Here is an 18,321-nt window from a genome sequence, read left to right as displayed (position 1 = left end):
CACAATTCTTAAGACTGTCATTTCCATGCTAATGTTTTTGAGCATGTGTTTAATATTTAGTCTCCTTCTCATGTATAAGAACATAAATAAGTGATCAAGTGATGGATTCTGAATGGTTTTACGCATTAAAAAAAAAAAAAAATCCCCTGCTGAATTTTGGTGTTCAATCAATGGAATTACTCACTGGTGTTCCTAAATATGAATCTGAGTGATTTATTTTAAATATCCACATTGCTTCACTGAGGTTACTTTCTCCATAGGTCTTCCTGTTGCTAAAATGGAATTTGTCCACTACAGGTCTTGCAAAACTGATGGAAGCTGAGGTTTCTGTAAATCAGCTCTCCAAAGAGTTGGTTATGAAGGAGAAAGATTTGGCTATAGCCTCAAAAAAAGCTGATGAAGTTTTATTGGAAGTAACTATGAAAGCCCACGCTGCAGAAAAAGTTAAAATGCAGGTGCAAACAGTAAAAGACAAGGCTCAGGCTATTGTGGATGACATTGCCATTGATAAAGCAGCAGCAGAAGAGAAGCTTGAGGCTGCAAGACCTGCACTGGAAGAAGCCAAGGCAGCCCTGCAGGTCAGAAGCAAATATATTCTGAGCATGCGTGTAGTTCATAATTATTATGTGCAATAATATGACTTATGCTTCTAACTTGAGAAGATACAGGGGATTGAAAGAATGGCACTAACCTGTAAATCCTTGTAGAAAAAGCCCTGAAAACTGAAGAGGGGAAGAGGTAAGATGGGCAGTACTCTACTGTAGTAAACCAGTCATAGAGTGGGACTACCTTTAAGGACTTTTTGCAGTAGTGCTTCTGAGGGACCTGCAAAACTACAGCAATTGCAATACCTGTACAGTCCTCCCAAAAGAACACCATTCTTTGCAATCAAGTGACTGCTTAGATAAATGGATTATTTTCTTCTATAACTTTTCAGACAATAAAACCTTCTGACATTGCAACTGTTCGCAAACTGGGTAAACCTCCTCACCTGATCATGCGGATCATGGACTGCGTACTGCTTTTATTCCAAAGAAAAATAGACTCAGTGACACTAGATCATGAACACCCAGGTGTGAAGCCATCATGGACTGAGGCTCAGAAGCTAATGAATAATTCAGGATTTCTTAGCATGCTGCTTACTTTTCAGAAGGCAAGTAATTAATAGGGGCACTACTGCTTCAATAACCATCTTCAGAGTTTGCATGAAAGTGTGTTCTACCATCAAAGGAGTTTGAAACAGTTTTGTCTATCTATAGTTGCAGATACTTTGTGACTATTCTTCATTTTCATGGGTCATTGTCTCAGTAATTTTTCTCCTGGGCTATGCAGTGGCTTCTAGCAGACAGCAGTATCCCAAGCACTAGATCAAATCTTGAGAAGCTGAGTGTTATCTTATTCAGGCAGTTCCTGCTTCTGAGTAGGAATTTGCCTTAAAAGGGTCCACTCTTGGCTTTTTAATGGCTCACCTTCTCCGGTGATACCAGGCCTGTTTGCCTGTAAGACACTTGACAATTCTGTCTCCAATTTGCTAGGGAGCTAGCAGGAAATAAGAAAAAAATGAGCGGGAAAGGTAATGAGAGGATTGGGGAACTTTTGGGGTTCTTTCACAAGAAAAATAGTGAAATTAAGAATAATCTTATTATCAACTGTAAGAAAAATAAAAGCGAACAGGTTTTTATTTCTATCAGGAAATAGAAATAGAAACTTTTGCAAGGTTCACTGAACTGTGAGACAAGGGAAAATTCTCTATAGGGAAGAGAAGAAAGATGTCACAGGTAGCTGGACCAGAAAAAGACCTAGGGTGGAATATGAAATGGCAGAATCATAGCCCAACTTTATAATCCAGGAGACCGAGCAGATTTCAGCAAAATCTGACTTTCCTGTAATGTTGAAGAACATACTTTCATTTGTACACTAATGTTTAAATCTAGTTAGCTGTGCATTTTTCTGATGCCTTTTCTAAGCTGCTGAAGTGTTTTTGTTGTGAAGATCCTTCTCACTATCTCCAGGAGCCATTTCTCCCAGAGAGCCATATTGTGGAAACTTGCAGTGCCTCTGCAGACAATTTTTTCCTGGGACTGTCAGTCTGGTCACTTTTCCAAGTGCTATTTCCACTAAACAGTAAGAGGAAATTAGTTTTAAGATAGCAAGGACTAATTATGCCCTCCTTACTCAAGTTTCTGTCTGATGAGACTTCCAGAGTTTTGGCACTTATTAATAGTGCATGTATTCCTGCTGGTAGTTGGCAGCACATTTAGCTCAGAGGAGTCAGAACAATTTCTGTGGGACTGAGTTCTTGCAGAAAGTGATACTGGTGAACATGGAGTAGAATATTGGACTACTTCAATCCCTCATGAGGTCCTTCACATGCTATTTCTCATTTTGAGTATATATGACAAGAAAGCTCATTGTGTCTCAGTAGACTACACAGCTTAATTGTTTGTGAGGTTTTTGTTCTTTCCTAATATCTTTTAGGCAATAACAATTAGTGGATGAGGAAGTTCATTGAGTTCAAAGTTAATTACTTAAAAGGAAAAGCATGACATTTTCCAAGCTTTTGAGCAGAGATTTTAGGCCACTGCTGATTGATCTTTGCTTCACCTTTGCCAGCTTGTTAGCTTATTATTTTGAGTAGGAGAATAAAAAAGTCAAAATTTTTGTCCACCACTATTTTACATTTCAGCAAACAATCACAGTGAAAACATCACTGTGGTTGATCTTGGGAGTAATATAGTGAATGTCTTTTTTATTAGAGTAGCTAAAGATCAGATAAATACAAGGCAGTCCTTTCTGCTGTGCAGAAAAACAAGAAAAGGGTAAATTGCTTGACAGTATGAATGGTGGATGATTTTTAGATGCATTAAAAGAAAGGCATTAATACATTGCCAAAAAAAGGGAAGATTCTTAACATGTCTATTGTTAAGCAGTCATTTTTAGCCTGTATAAGCTCTTCTACTTTCTACCTTGCTCAAGGAGATGAATTCCATTTTCTTCTGACACTTACATAATTATAGATTAACCACCATCAAAGATCTGGCTTTTCATATTCTCAGCAGATTGTGAAAGGGGGAAAAAAACCCTGGGATTAGAATAACAGCTGAAAGAAATTTCTTTCGTGGTTAAAGAAAAGGGTTAGCTTCAGTGAAGTGAAGACAGTGCCTTGCAGTTTCACCCTTTTCCTTCTGAAACTTACATGTTTGGTTCCTTTAGCTGTGTTCACACCAGTGCCTGTCTGATGCCATGGTGAGATTGTTTATGGAACTAGGCTAGAAGAAAATTAATCAGTAGTTTTCTGACTTATATTTCTGTCATTACAGTTTCCAGACTAGATCACTGAGTGTTGATGAGGATATTAAAGATGGGTCAAAGACATCTGGCTGAGGGGGAAAGAGAAGAAAGTGCAGTGTTGTAGCAGCAATAACTTAGAACAGCTTAAGTTGTCATGGAGCTACGAGCACTAGGAACATCTGTAAATGTGTCAAATAGGGGTATTAAATGCCAACTCAATTCAATCTGTTGCAATGGAAGTAGGAGTTATTTTCACAGGTACACAAAAACTACTAATCTGTCCTTTATAAGAGTGAAAGGCAGCAGCGTTGCTTTGTTGATTTATTCTGGAAGAAGTGATACCCTGTGATTTTAAAAAAGAAAATTTTTCTGTGAAGCAGACCTTTTTCAAAACTCCATTTTAAAAAATAATTTTTCCTTTCCATTGACTAGGACTCAATTACAGAAGAAACTGTGGAGCTTTTAGAGCCTTATTTGGATATGGAGGATTATAATCTTGAGACTGCTAAAAAAGTGTGTGGAAATGTAGCAGGTCTTTGCTCATGGACACAAGCAATGGTTTACTTCTATGGTATTAATAAAGAAGTTCTTCCTCTAAAGGTATTTCATATTGATAACTTTATTTTTTTGAGAGATTACTATAGTCAAGGGGAAAAAAAATGTCATGTTATTTTGGTTAAAAAAAGAGATTCTTGTTTCTTCACACCCAGTTGCTCAGTCAAGCACACAGAGGTTTAATATGTCCTGGCAACTTTTTCCCTTTACACTCAACTACCCTGTGGTACAGCTTTAACTTGTGTGAACACAGTAAGCATTCAGTTGGTTCTTTACAGAACCTGTCTAGCTGTGCATGGGAGATAGTGATAACTTCTCTGCCCTCAGAGTGGGTGCCAGGCACTATGGCTTCAACAAAACTCCTCAGTCCTACTGGGCCGGGAAGGAACCCACTCATTGTGGTCATGAGAGAATCTGGGAGAGGAGAGATCACTCTTGGCATAGAAACAGTCTTTAAGGAATTTAGCTGGAATTCATCTCCCTAAAAATATTTTGGAGTTTCAAACTGCTATGTGCAAGTATACATATGTAATAAAGAAGTTGTGAGGTATAGAATTCTGTTGAAACATTGAACTGAACTAGAAAGGGATCAGCCACTGTTGTATGAATTCCTACAGATAGCTTTATTGTCTTGGAAATGTTCCATTTGTGAGCACATTGAAAATAAGGGTCTTTGCATATTTATATAATGATTTATAGTCATTGCTCCTGCAGTGAGCTTTATGGCTCTTTTCTGAAGAAATACATCCAATCCGTTATGCTTCCACTGCACTCGTGTTTTGTTTCTTATTGAATAAGCCACTGTATCAATGGTAGAATCAAAATTTTCAGTATAATCTTTTAGTGTACCTAGACAGATCTGATTCAAATATGTTAAAAGCATATTCTTTTTTATTCAAGGAACTCACGAGAGTGCTGTATTTTTGTGATATATGACTAACTATTTCCTTTTCAAATAATGGGATGTTCACTAATGAAAACAGAATTTGAAATGCTACTATTGGGAGCTATAAAAGGGAGCAAGACCTTGGGGAAATAGTGGCTTTATATGCAAATGCAATCCTGAAAGCTGAAAACGTGCTCTTGTAGTTTTTATTTGAATATATATGATTTAGGATTACATATAAATTTAGCTTTGTGTTCATTCTTGTCACACTGTAGCTTATAAAAGATGAAACATACATATCTTGGCAAAGTGGTGCCTATTGTCAGGTATAGCAACAGTCAAAAATATTTTAAAAACTGAAGATGACAGATGGAGGGAGGGAGCAAGGGTGTAAAGTATGCAGGAGATATTGCAGGAAGCAGTGTAGTGATGCTAACAAAATAATTGAAAATAAATGTACAATTAAACTGCATAAAGTACTAGCTGAGGCTAATCCATCCAGTGCTAAAAGCAGGTTTTCTGAATGAATTAATCAAGCTGCATTATCCTAATTGCTGTTTTAGGATATAAATCCCTTTCAACACCTGCAAAATAGATTCAATATATTTTTAAATTACATCTTAAGTGAGACTCATTGCCTCAATTATCTTAACTATGACAACCTGTGAAAACTAATTAATAGCGACTTATATTTTAGTGTGCAAAATTATTTATTTATAAATAGAAATAGATATTTTAGTGTTCAAAAATGATGTATTATTAACTTATATTTAGGGCACAAAAATATATAGATATATGATATATGATATATTATGTATTTTAGTGTGCAAAAACTTATATTTTATAACTTATATACTTAGTGTGCAAAAATTACCTAATTCCTAGCAATGGATACTGGCATTCTTTAGGTCAGTGACCTGCAGCCCAAGGGTCATTAGTTGGACTTTCCTGTAAACCTTCAGCAGGAGGATGAGCTGTTCCTCCCCAGACAGATACCTAGTAAACCAGCCTGCTGAATTAACCTGAGAATTTTGAAACACCATCTGCTCCTTATCAGTTATTTGAAGAACATAAGAGCAGAATGGAGAAGCCCTGACTTTTGCTGTGATACTGTTAGCCTCCAATTAAAATAATGTGTATAGGAGTATAATTTCCCATAGGGATGTCTGCAGTGACTTTAATTAAGTTCTCCTTAGGCTGTTATAGTGATAAAGGGAAGTCTGTTTACAGTTTATAAATTCTGTTTGATATTGAGGATTCTCCCTGTCACACTCAGTTTTAAATATGAGACTTTATTTCCTTTACTACTTTCATTTGTCTCCATGCTGAACTAAAAACCACAGCAAGCAATGAAAGGAAATCTTGCACCTGAAGAAGAGGTAATAGTCAAGGAGTGTTGAAATTTGATAGTTGTCCATTTAAATAAGCATGTCCTTGACAAGGTGATGCCCACTGGGCAGGAAAACAAGCATACAAGTCTGAATCCAAGGCCCACAATAACTGTAGAAGGAAAGAATATACTTTGGTGGGGGGGATGAAGGGAAGGATTAAGTCACCTAACAAAACAGTGAGGTCAGGACGTGTAATCAAACAGAAAATATGGAGAGTCTTTCACTAGCTAATACAGACAGTGAAAAGCATATAAGAGATATGATTTCTGTGCCTTTAAAAGGTTATTTTAATCCCAAAGAATGGTCACTGATAGCAAAGAAATTGAGCCCAAGATTTTATTAATGTCACTCTTGCCTGGATTTGTTTGCATGTGCACATATGTATGTGCAGGTGTATATCTATTTTTTAAAATTTGTACTGTTGAGGTAAAAACACTGTTTTTTGAATGTCTGCAAAACTTGTGTATGTCTTTGCCTTTTTTACAATCTTTCCCTAAGTAATGGTGGGTAAAAGTGAATCATGATGCTGAGTAGAGACTGAGAATGTTGACCCGAAACCAGTGAAGTGTCTATAGGAAAAATCTGCAGTAATCTGGGACAGGAGTAGTTTTGAGACAGCATGTCCATGAAGAGTTCAGTCAGATGCCATATGCCCACAACAGGACTGAAGCAAAAGGCAAAGATGAGCACTTAGCACATCCCCAGAAGGTCAGGAGCAGAGTGACAGAGTCCAAGAAGCCTTCTGGCCTAGTCCAGCAGCAGTAGGTGCTCAATGGACTGTAAAAACAGTGGACTTTGAAAGATGAAATTCCTTTACAAGAGAAGTGCAAGGAAAGCTCCAAATCATCCTTACCTGTAGAGAACTCTGTAGTTTTGGATGCTTTTTTTTTTCCCTAGTAACATTTCCTCAATTTATTGAACAGCAGTTGCTCTTCAGAGTGATTTGGGGTTGATCTGGGCATTCCATCCAATATCAGGAATAGCATTAAATGGAGTGAGGCTTCTTTCTGTTGGAGAAGTCATTTTTATTGAACTGCTTCCTTGGATCAGGGTCAGATATACTTGGTACTTTGCAAATCTGAGTTTGCAATGGATAAGCAAGAAACTTAGTGTCTATGTCAATACTAATAAATTAAACAGTATTAGAGAATTTTTCTACGCATTGGAAAGTGATCGTTTACACTGGTAAATTTTTAGAATTATCCCTAGTGTGATTTGGTCTTTGCTAAACAGCATTTTTCAGTAGTCTCTGGGCACCTTTCAGGTTCTAGCCTGGTCCAAGAGCCTTTCCCACAAGGATGCCAACATGTAGTCATAGTGTTTTAGAGGGTGAGAGAGCTTAATGTGAGTTCTTTATGCTGGTCAACCTCAGTGCCAGAGAAAGTTCCTGGGCATGTTTCATTTAACAGCATAGCTGTGACTGTAATTATCTTTATTTGCTCTGGTTTTGTGTGGAATGCAAAAACGTTAAGAGGGGCAGGATCATCTCACTAACTGCTATGAAGTCCTCTCTGAGGGCAGCTTGGAAGAAGGCGAAACAGCTGCTAAACTCATAGGGATGAGGCCCTTGTTGGCACAGGTGCTGTGTGTACCTGCCCCACGCAGGCAGATGCAGAGGGCAGTAGCAGCACTGGCTGGAGCAGGTGCTGGGAGGATTGTCTGTCTGGTTCCCCAATGCCAAAGGCAAGGAAACGCTGAACCTGCTGTTCTCACATGATCCCAGGCATGTTCCAGGGTAGCACCACTTCTCCAGGAGCACAGATCAGAGTGTGGACCTCTTGTCTTAAATCCTGATGATTCATCTGCAAAATCAATTTATTCAGACTTTCACACTGCATCCAGCTGGAACAAATTGTGTATCCTTGCTCTGCTGCGTGATGCAGAGGGATGAAATGAAGGGTGTGAAGCTTGTTCACAGGGCAATGCCACTAAAATTAGAAAGGCTATAGTGGTTCTTAGTGGTTGGGAAACATGTTTCCTTCCTGCCTAATACTGGATGGAAATGTTTGTATGGAGCTGATTGCAGCTGTAATAGTCTTCTTGTGCAGAAGATTCTCTTTGGCAGCAGAACTTGCCTCCTGCTCTCATGGCAGAGCTCTATACATGAGGCTTCCAGCCAACCTGATACTGATGTCAATACAAAAGCTGTGTTTGTACCCATGAAATTTTGAACACTTGAGTTTGGGGGGAAAAAAAAAACAAACAGGGAGAAAGCAAATAGTGATGATTCCAAAGGGTCATCTGAACCAATTAGTCTTTCTGCCTTTGAGAATCACATAAGCTGGTCATCCTGATATGTTAGCTGTCAGTCTCATGCAACCAACCATTGTTCATCACATATGATCAAGTAGCCTATAAATCAAACTAATATTATAATTTCTTATACTTTGTTAGGATTACCCTGAAAGTGGCTGAGAACTCTGGTTAAATTGTCTGTAAAATAGTTTCTTATTATAGGTCATCTTCCAGAAAATCTGTAAAGTCTTGTGTAAATAAGTTTTGGGATTCTTTTCATGTTAGAATACAATATAGGTTTTTTTGCAGTCATCTGAAATATTTTTTTGCTGTCCCTACATCTTCAAAGCTGATAGCCTTTTCAGAGTTTTTAAGAATGGGGAAGTTTGTTTCATCCATCTTTTGCACTTTTCTGGGTAGTTAGTTTATTGCTGCACAGGGGCCTGCTTTTCATATTTACAAGGCATCATTGCTCATATGTATTGGGAATTCACATGCCCATCCTTTTCCATTGAGGTTCACATCCTGCTGTGGTAAATGTCAGGGTGTTATATGAATCCACACAGCCAGGTGTAAGCTCTCTGTTGTTCCAGCTGTTCTGCCAAGGCTGTTATTCACAGCCCTCCAAGGATCTTGTTTCCTGTGTAACCTCAGTATTTGTCAGCTGGGAGTGAAACAATATGTCATAATATTGTTCGACTCCCATTTTTAGCCCTCAGAGAATTTAAGGATACAAGGATTCTTTGCAGTAGGGAAGGTGGTGGGAAGAGGTAGAAGGGCTGGTGCAGGGCTTCTTTTGGATCTCAATAAGAAAGGCCTGATAACAGATGGCTGAATGAGGCATCTGCTTTAATAAGACAGAATAATAAGAGGAGTTTAAGATAGTTTGAATGGCCAAAAGAGAAAGTTTTCTCTTCATGGACAGGATCTGCTCTGCACAGGATACCATAGGCAAAACTATCCTGGCTTTCTTGTGCTGCATGAATGTGGGGTGTCCAGCATTTGAGAGGATGTAAAGTTTACTCACTGTTTGTTTTCTTCTTATGACCTTTTTATAGGCAGATGCCTTATTAAGCCAGTTGTCAGATTTATTATTCAGATGCAGACAGAGTCCTGCACTCTCTTTCTCTCTACCTCACCCTTTCCCCTGGTGCAGGGGGGACAGTAACACTATGCCACCTCCTAAAAGCTCCTTTGCTATTGGAACTTTGCCCAATGGTCCAAGATTCACTAAAACATACCAGCAGTTGATCTGAAATCTGCTTATCTGGGTTTAATCAAGACTCACTGATTGCGCAGTGCTTATTTCTGGGCAATGTTCTTTAATGTGTTTTTTGATAAACAGTGAGGTAAAAATATTTTGGCACTCTTGCATGATAGAAATTTTATGAGCAGCCATTTTACTGGTTCCTCTGGATTCCAAAATATGTTTTTATCTCTGGGATCTGTCAACATAGCAGGTGGCTGCAGTAGATGAAATTTTAGTGACAGCGCTATTCTCTAGCATATACTGTCTGCATATACCTAGATTGCTAATATAGATGGGCAGAGATACATGTGATGTACCTGTATCCAATACACTTGTGTGCAACATACACGTACACAGCTATTAGTAACCTACTTCATTGATTAGTACAGATATGGTTCTCTAATTCCCTGCTCACAAACCACTCTTTTGAGATAGACCAGACCCCATCCCATGGTTATGCTGTTGATTAGGAGTTATCCCTTAAGAGAGATGCCTTCTACTGCTACTTTTCTGGTGTGATGTAATGCAAGTGTCAAATTTCATATTCATAATAAAACAGGTTTTACAGATTCTTGCTTTCCATCTTCATAACTCTTATAGAAGAAAAAAACAGAAATAAGATACATGATATTTAAACAAGCTTTTTTAAATATTCAGAGTAAATGAAAGCAACCTTTATCTGTAACTGTGAATTTCATAAGAAATTTTTCAGGCTCTAATCCTTTGCAAATGTGTATGGAAATACTTTCTGAATTCACAGAATATTTTTTCAACCCTGTTAGGGATATAAAAGTTAAGAGGCCACATTTAAATGACTGGTAAGTCATCATGCAAATTAATAGAGAGAAGTGAAAAAAGTCTCTAGAGTTTTACTTTCCAGAGAAGCAAAAAATACATTTGTTATATTTTTGTTGTAGAGGTAATTGATGGAAAAAGAGAGCAGAAGAGTAGTGTATGTTCTCATTTTTATTATTTTATAATTAATGAAGACAGTATTAAATTTCTTTTGCACTGAGAATATATTACAGGAGGCATGTATATAAGGCAACCCATTGTATATGTTGCCTCATATGTCTAGTATACAGCTATTTCAAGTGTATTGTGATTTGAAAACATTGGTCATTGTATGATTAATAGACCATTCTGAAAATATTATTAAAATATCTTAGGATTGCCTTGAATAACTATAGTGCTATGCTTCTGATCCAGAAGTAAAAAGAAAAAAAACTTCTGTCATCTTAGAACATATATTGTTTTTCAAAGTACCCAACACATTACAGTATGTGCCATTAAATGAATGTCATTTGCTTCTGCCAAAAGAATAGGTATTAACTACTCTTTACTTTTAAATATCTGTAGGCAAATTTAGCTTTGCAGGAAGGAAGACTTGCAGCTGCCCAAATGGAGCTGAATAGTGCACAAAATCAGCTGGACGAGAAGCAAGCGGAGCTGGATGAAGTACAAGCCATGTATGACGCTGCTGTGAAAGAGAAGCAGGCCTTGCTCGATGATGCTGAGGCATGCAGAAGGAAGATGAACAATGCCTCAGCTCTGATTGAAGGACTAGGGGGAGAAAAGGTATCAGCACACATGTGCATGTTTCCAGCACAAAGGAGGTGTGCAGTTTGAGAATGCTCCATAATGATCATAGCAGTGCTCAGCAAACTCAAGGCGTGGTGACTTCTTGATATCACATGACACTTTTTTTAGTTATACGTATGCTTGTTTTCCTTGATGCTAATGTACCTAAAAAAGTAAAGCAATTTCTTGTGTTAAGTCTTCTGCATGAAGATTTATGTTATAACAAATGATTCATATGAGGATAAAGTTCAGATTTAAAGCCAAGGAGCCAAATTCCTTTTAGCTTTTTTAAGAAGAAGAATTGGGCTTAACCTAAATAATTGCCCTAAAATATTTATAAGAAGGATTACTCTCTTTTTCTCACCAAGTATACAAGAATACAAATTTGAAGCTTGACTAATTTCCTGAATTATAATTGAAGCTTAGGTTTCTACTGGAGCCTTTTACAGAATTATGGGCTAATTGCTATCCTCTGCACTGAGCTTGAAATTTACCTTATGCAGATCTTTCTGGCTTCAGCCTAAAGGTTTTCAGAGGAAGCAGGATACTCTTTTCCCCCCTCTTCTTATTTGCTTTGTTAATTCCTTCATTGATTTCACACAAAGTCAAAATTGATGAGAGTTCTGACTTCAGCCATTGTGTCCTGTGAGGCCAGCACCTCAGCATATTTTTTGCATTGCTGCCCTTCAAATTACATCAGTTAAAAATCTTAGATGCTTTGTCATATTTTTTCAGTGAATTTCTAAATTTTAGAGTAAGGCAAAAATAGGAAATTATAGTGCCTTATTGTGGGTTTTATGAAGCTTTGTGCTATGAGGTCTTGTAAGAGCTGTTATTCCACTCTACTTTTGAAAATTCAGACAAGAAAAAAATTAAAGACTCTATATACACTTGGAGGATTAGGAAAAACTGACACTGGGTTAAATGTATGTTTTTTAAACTTGAAACATGTAGGTCCTGACCAAGATTGGATGCAGAGTGACTGTAAGGAACAGAAATCTGGAAAGAAATTAATAAGCAAAATATGAGTTAATTATTTTTAATTTTTTAACACATTAAAAAATAATACTTATAAAATTGCAGAATCACGGAATAATTGAGATAGGAAGGGATCTCTGGAACCCATCTAACATGAAACACACATCCCTCCTTCTCCCCTACTCAAGGCTCAGGGCATTTTTTGGTTGGGTTTTGAATTTCTTCCAGGATTCCACCACTTCCCTTTGCAACCTATTTGTTTTTGACCACTCTCACTGAAATAAAGGGATTTTTTGTGTGTTGAATTTAAATATCTTATATTCCAATTTGTGTCCATTGCCCCTTGTCATTTCACAAAGTACTAATGAAGAGTCTGGCATTTTCCTCTTTACACCTTGCCATCATGTGTTTGTGCACATAAGTACATGTGTAAAAATCCCCCCTGCACTCTAAACTCAAGTCTAAACCATCTCAGCCAAGGCTGCCCCCAAATTTTAGACTCCTGATCAGTTCTTTATCTGCAAGTCTGAGGTTAAGCAAACTGCCTTTCCCTCATTAAATCCTCACTTGACTGTGTTGAGAACTTTTATCAATGCCTTCCTTAAAACCTCAAAAATTGCTTGTATCTTTCTGTGTTGTCCCTTCAGATATTGGGTTGTTGAAGTTCCCCATGTAGACCAAGGCCTGTGGATGCAAGGTTTCTTCCCCTCATCTACTTCTTGTTAATCACACTGTCTGTGACAGACACACACATCTCCCACGCTGATCTTCCCTCTGATGCTAACCCATAAGCTCCCAACTGGCATATTGTCCATCCTCAATTCTCCCATGCTGAACACATGCATTCCACTGCCCTCTCACATGAAAGAAAACCCCTCTTCTCACCTTCCCAACCTGTCCTTCCTAACAAACCCATAGACAGGTGATGCAGCTCTCCAGTTGTGGATCTCTTTCCATCATGTTCCCATGACCCCCATCATATCATGGTGCTGCAACCACGTGGAGAGTCCTCTTTTGTTCTCCATGCTGTGCACATTCATGTAGAAACACTTCAGAGGGGTGCCCAGCTGTGATAATTAATATTCTATAAGCAGTATGAAGGCTGTCCCCACCATTCTGTCTGGTGAACACTTCTTTGCTTTTGTGGGTATCCTTAGGATGGTCCTCCATTGGCCCTGTGTTGTTGATTACAAGGTCCCTACAGTTTATCTCACCCCACACATTTTGTTTGCCAGCCCCGTCCTCCACTTCCTCACATGACTCTTGGTCCTCCTCTGCCTGACACTTCATTCCTCCTTTAAAGGTCTTCTTACCAGTTTGACCAGCTTGTTTGCAAAGATGCTTTTTCTCCACTTGGTCAGGTGGTTGCCATCACTTCCAAGCAAACTTCTACTTCTGAAAAGAATGATTTAAAGCAAAAAATACTCCTATTTTGAAGAAAAATTACGTAACAGAAAGAGATAAGTTTTTAAATTAGATGTTTGTGTTAGTTGTGTGTCTGCTCAAGCTAACTTCTTTATTTTCCATACAGCTTCGTTGGACAGCAAGCAGCAAAAACTTTCAGAATCAAATTATTAATTTGGTGGGGAATGTTCTTCTGGCCACTGGATTTCTCTCTTATTCTGGACCTTTCAATCAGGAGTACAGGAATTTGCTACTCCAATTGTGGAAGAAAGAGATGGACAATAACAAGATTCCATACAGTAAAGTAAGTGTTCATGTTTTGTTCTGACCTTATTCTTTGCCTTGCTGAGAAATTATATGCAGAGCACTTCATTCCAGAAAAGTACATAATTGGAAGATTATATACAGGCTGTCACATTCAATCACATTTTTAATAAATAAAAAATCTGAACACTTGACAGCTGAGCTTCTAAACCAATATGTTTTAAATTCCTCTTTACACTGTCAGGCATTTCACAATTGGTATGTAGGACACTGCTCTGGCAAATCTGAGAGAGAAATGCAGTCTGAGATCAGTTGCCCTGGGAGAAATAGCATAATACAGGAAACAAAGTAAAATTTGTCAGCTTAGAATACACTTACCTTTTCATAAGAGGAGACATCACCTTTGCACTTCTGCGTGTTATCAGTTTATACCCTCCTGTCATGCCTTCTGCAGCATACCCACAACATTTTATTTTGTTTAATTTGAAGTGTCTTGTAGAAAGCATTTTTCAGGGCTTGCTCCAGTGTTAGCTTTTAAATCCATGCACCTTTGTCACCAGTGAGGCTGTTCCAGTGAGGCTGACATTGCAGTATCTCCTTCCCTGGCCTGTGTCTGTGCGGGCAGAGGTGGCCTAAAATGCAGTTGGAGCTATAGTCCCATATTCAGTTTCTGTTTCCTGACACTTCATATTCTACCTTTATTGAGGTGAGCAACCTGCATGCTGAGACTATGAGACAGGGCAGGATACCTTGTATGAATCTTGTCCTTTGCTTTTACCATTACCTGCCTCAGGAGTGCCAGACCCGGCAGATGTTCCGGTGCAGAGGTTTGCTGGCCAGCAGCAGCCTGGCTCCTATTCCATGACTTTTAGGATGTCTGTCTAATAATCTTCCTTGTACCTGGAAGACATATTCATACTGAAGGCAGAATTTAGGCCATAGTAATCAAAGCTGTCTTTCTGAGTAATCTGTTGTTGTCTTCCATTTGGTTTTGTGAGTACCTGTGTACATTTTCTTCAGCATTTAAGGCTGGAGAAATAGTTCAGGGACTCAGTCTTCCTCTCAGCACAGGAGTTGAGGCATTAAGCTCAAATATTACCTATTCTCAGCTGTCAAAGATTTTGACAAAGCAGTTGCTGCTGAAAAATGCTGTGAGCTACTGAGCAACCTGGTACATCTGTATCATTGTGAAACAGCTAAAGGCAGATCTGCATCTTCTTTTCAGTGTTTTTGGGATTTAGCACTTAAAGCCTCTATTAAGGACACCTCTTTTCCATAAGGGGCTTGTTCACTTCATAGAAGTTACTTTTGAATATCTTTTTTATTATTTTTAATGTTAGGTTGGCATAATTCTTGTAATGCTGATTAACCTTGACTTGAGAGAAGGAAACTTGCAATCCAGCCCAATTTATGCTGTGACTTAAAAGATGAATGACTCTGACCCATCCAGTAAAGCTCTCTGAAAGCTGCTGATGATAAAAAATATGTAAGGCCAAGATGGATTTATTAATAAAGTACCAGGAGCAGTGCAGTTTCAGGCAAGATTCTTAACCAGTGTGGCATGGGAGTTATCCTATGTACACTCAACCCAGGGAGGCTCTTTCCCAAGTTCAGTATATAAAATTTTCTTAAAAGCTACTTACTTTGGGGAGTATCTGGCAAGATTCTCACCATTTAAGGATAAGAAACTGGATATATATAATGTCCTTAGAAAGCAATACATAAAGGACTAAAATTCTGCTTTCATGAGGGTATTCTGAGCACATTACTATTTGGTTGCATCCTTGAAAATTTGAGGAATACTTTCTTATGGTTTCTATGTTGCTCCCCCCTTCCCCCCACCAATATGTCTCAGTTAGATGGATTCCATAGTTAATGAGTTTCAAAATGTATTTACCATTCTGTTTAGAGCTCCCATTAAAGACAGAATGATGATTTCCATCATTGTGTACTGAAGAGAGTTTTGATTTTTCCCTGGGAATTAAGTAGTCACAAAAGGCAGCATATGGGCCTTTCTTGATACTTCACACTGCAGGAAAGAAAGCAGCTTTGCAGTTCAAGCACAAGGCTTGACATCTGCCTTACTTTGTCACAGACTAACTGACCGTGGGCGTATGAGTCATTTAGGCATAACAATTTACAAAGATCTGTTTAAAATTAGCCACTTATCTGTTTAGTTAGGCACTTAAATTAGCTGAGTTTCAGAGTTGCAGGGTGACTGATACTTCTTGCTGTAGGTAAGAAAAAGTTCAAAGCTGTTTAGATCCTACTCATCTGCTTAAGGAGCTAAATATGGTTTTAGGTTCCAATTGCTGAAAAAATTGCCTATTACATGATTTTCTGTCCTTTGCACGAATGGAAACTAGATTCCTAAAATTTCTCTGTCTTCTGAGGATGGTTTGTGTTGCTTCATCATGAGTCTTCAATAATTTTAGAAGTAAAAAAAAATCAAACGAGTAAAAAAGTTTTGTCATCTTGCAAACACTGTTATCATTAGGTCTCATGATCGTATCACAACTCTCACATTATTTGAAGTTTTGCTTTAGGCTTCAGATGCTGAATGATGTGATTTTCACAAGATTTAAAGGCTTTTACTTTCCTTCTTTCATGTCTTTATTTTAAACATCTCTTTAGATCAAGCCTACAAGTAGGAATTGTTGAATGAAAAATGTAAGGAGCACATTAAAAAATACCTTCAATTTTATTATTTTTAAAATTCTCAATCCTTACTAAGGTGCTTTTCTAAATTGGAGAGTTTGGTTTTCTATTTTCAGCTCTTTTTTCTTCACATATTCATTTTTGAGAGGCCAGTCACTTTTCAGAGTGAATAAAATAAAGCAAGTTAGTTGACAAGTGCAAATCAGACTTAAGGAGAATATGCGAACTGTTAAGGGTTTTAGCTTAGCAGCAATAATCTTTCATGATAGTTCATGGTTACTGATCCATAGTACATCTCCATATTCTTCTCTTAGTCTCCCACAGCTATCCTGTACCTGGAAGGCACTTTTCAGCAGGTGGAAGGTCTTGTGAGCAAGATGACAATTCCACTTGAACTCACAGGAAAAATGTTTGCTATTAAAAATGGCAAAAAATCAGTTTGTCATTAGATATTGAGCTGGCTTCAGAGTTTTTCTGACAGTCTCTGATGGACATCAGAGGCTCAACAGAATTCACTTTCATTACTGCTCAACTGCAGTGATTGAGCCACTGAACTTTAAAGAAAATAAACAGTAAGCAATAGCTATCAAATACACTCTATCATGCATTCTGATCAGAATAAGAAGAAAACCATCCAGCAGATGTTTTAGTATAGCTCCTCTAACTGGCACTAATTTTGTATTTGCATGTTTTCTACTGGTACTGATTTTTTAATTGCATATTTTCCATTAGAACTTGAACCTTACCAGTATGCTTGTTGACAATGCTACAGTGGGTGAATGGAACCTCCAGGGTCTTCCAAATGATGACCTTTCAATTCAAAATGGCATTATTGTCACAAAAGCATCTAGATATCCGTTGCTGATTGATCCACAAGGTCAAGGAAAGATCTGGATCAAAAATAAGGAAAAGAATAATGGACTTCAGGTAAATAGTTAATCTGCAATTCTTTAAAATGTATGGGTCATTTGTGTCATCATGCTTTGGCCATGTGTAATTTAAATCTGATGTTTATTGGTGTACAGCTATGCAGAAACTAAAACAAGACTGACACAGAACCTATACCCTATATCAGGGTATCAATAACAGGGCAAAATAGCTTGCACTGATATGTTATGGCATATCTATTTTTATGATGAATATTTTAATTGTTTGCTGTAGTGAAAGAGAAACAAAGAGGGAAGTAAAAAGTTGTATCTCATTCTCCATCTTCCTGGAGACTTGTATCTCCTGCTCTGAATCTGAGTTCTCCCAGGCAAGTCCAGGGGGAATGGAGTTCTGTCAAGATTCTAAATACACAAGTGTTTAAATTATGACTTACATCTGGGATATTGTAATTTGCCATGGTCTTGTTAGTGTTATGCTGTTGGTCACCCAGACACTGGCTTTATCTCTCAGCTGCATTTGTAATAAAAATGTTGGGAACATGCTGTTTTGGTGGATACACATACATCTGCATGATAACAAACAAAAAGTGCAGAGTGGTGGAACAGAGTATTAATTTTTAAATAATATACTGGTTTAATTCTGTGTAATGTGCCTCTGGATATTTTAATGATACCTTTTCCAAAGAGCTTTGCCTGCAAGACAAGGATTTATTTTAAAAACATATCTATCCTAATTTTTTTTTCCTGGTAAAAAAAAACACCCGAAAACCATGACTTAAAAGATGCCTGGAAAGGTTATTCAATTATCACTTTAAAGAATTAAGTTAAATATATTAAATTTGGTTAAATGAAAAGGAGTCTGTGTGACTTCTAGCAATTTTAAGACTGGTGGAACTGAATTGGAAACTGAACATCTGATGTCAGGTCAGGCCTCCTATATGA

At 37.8% G+C, this 18,321-nt stretch overlaps 1 protein-coding gene across 1 annotated transcript in view; it reads left to right on the top strand.

Annotated features, from left to right (window-relative positions):
* The window catches only part of LOC118694662 (dynein axonemal heavy chain 5-like), a 149,647-nt gene that overhangs the window by 87,247 nt on the left and 44,079 nt on the right, over positions 1–18,321 (top strand). Inside the window, exons 58-63 of the mRNA XM_054517570.1 lie at positions 298–578; positions 938–1,153; positions 3,724–3,891; positions 10,967–11,185; positions 13,698–13,874; positions 17,225–17,419. Coding sequence (XP_054373545.1) covers positions 298–578; positions 938–1,153; positions 3,724–3,891; positions 10,967–11,185; positions 13,698–13,874; positions 17,225–17,419 — 1,256 coding nt within the window. The remainder of the gene's footprint in view (positions 1–297; positions 579–937; positions 1,154–3,723; positions 3,892–10,966; positions 11,186–13,697; positions 13,875–17,224; positions 17,420–18,321) is intronic.

The sequence above is a fragment of the Molothrus ater genome, chromosome 1, assembly GCF_012460135.2.
Source record: "Molothrus ater isolate BHLD 08-10-18 breed brown headed cowbird chromosome 1, BPBGC_Mater_1.1, whole genome shotgun sequence".
Taxonomy (NCBI): domain Eukaryota; kingdom Metazoa; phylum Chordata; class Aves; order Passeriformes; family Icteridae; genus Molothrus; species Molothrus ater.
This window is presented reverse-complemented; position numbering and strand designations above follow the sequence as displayed.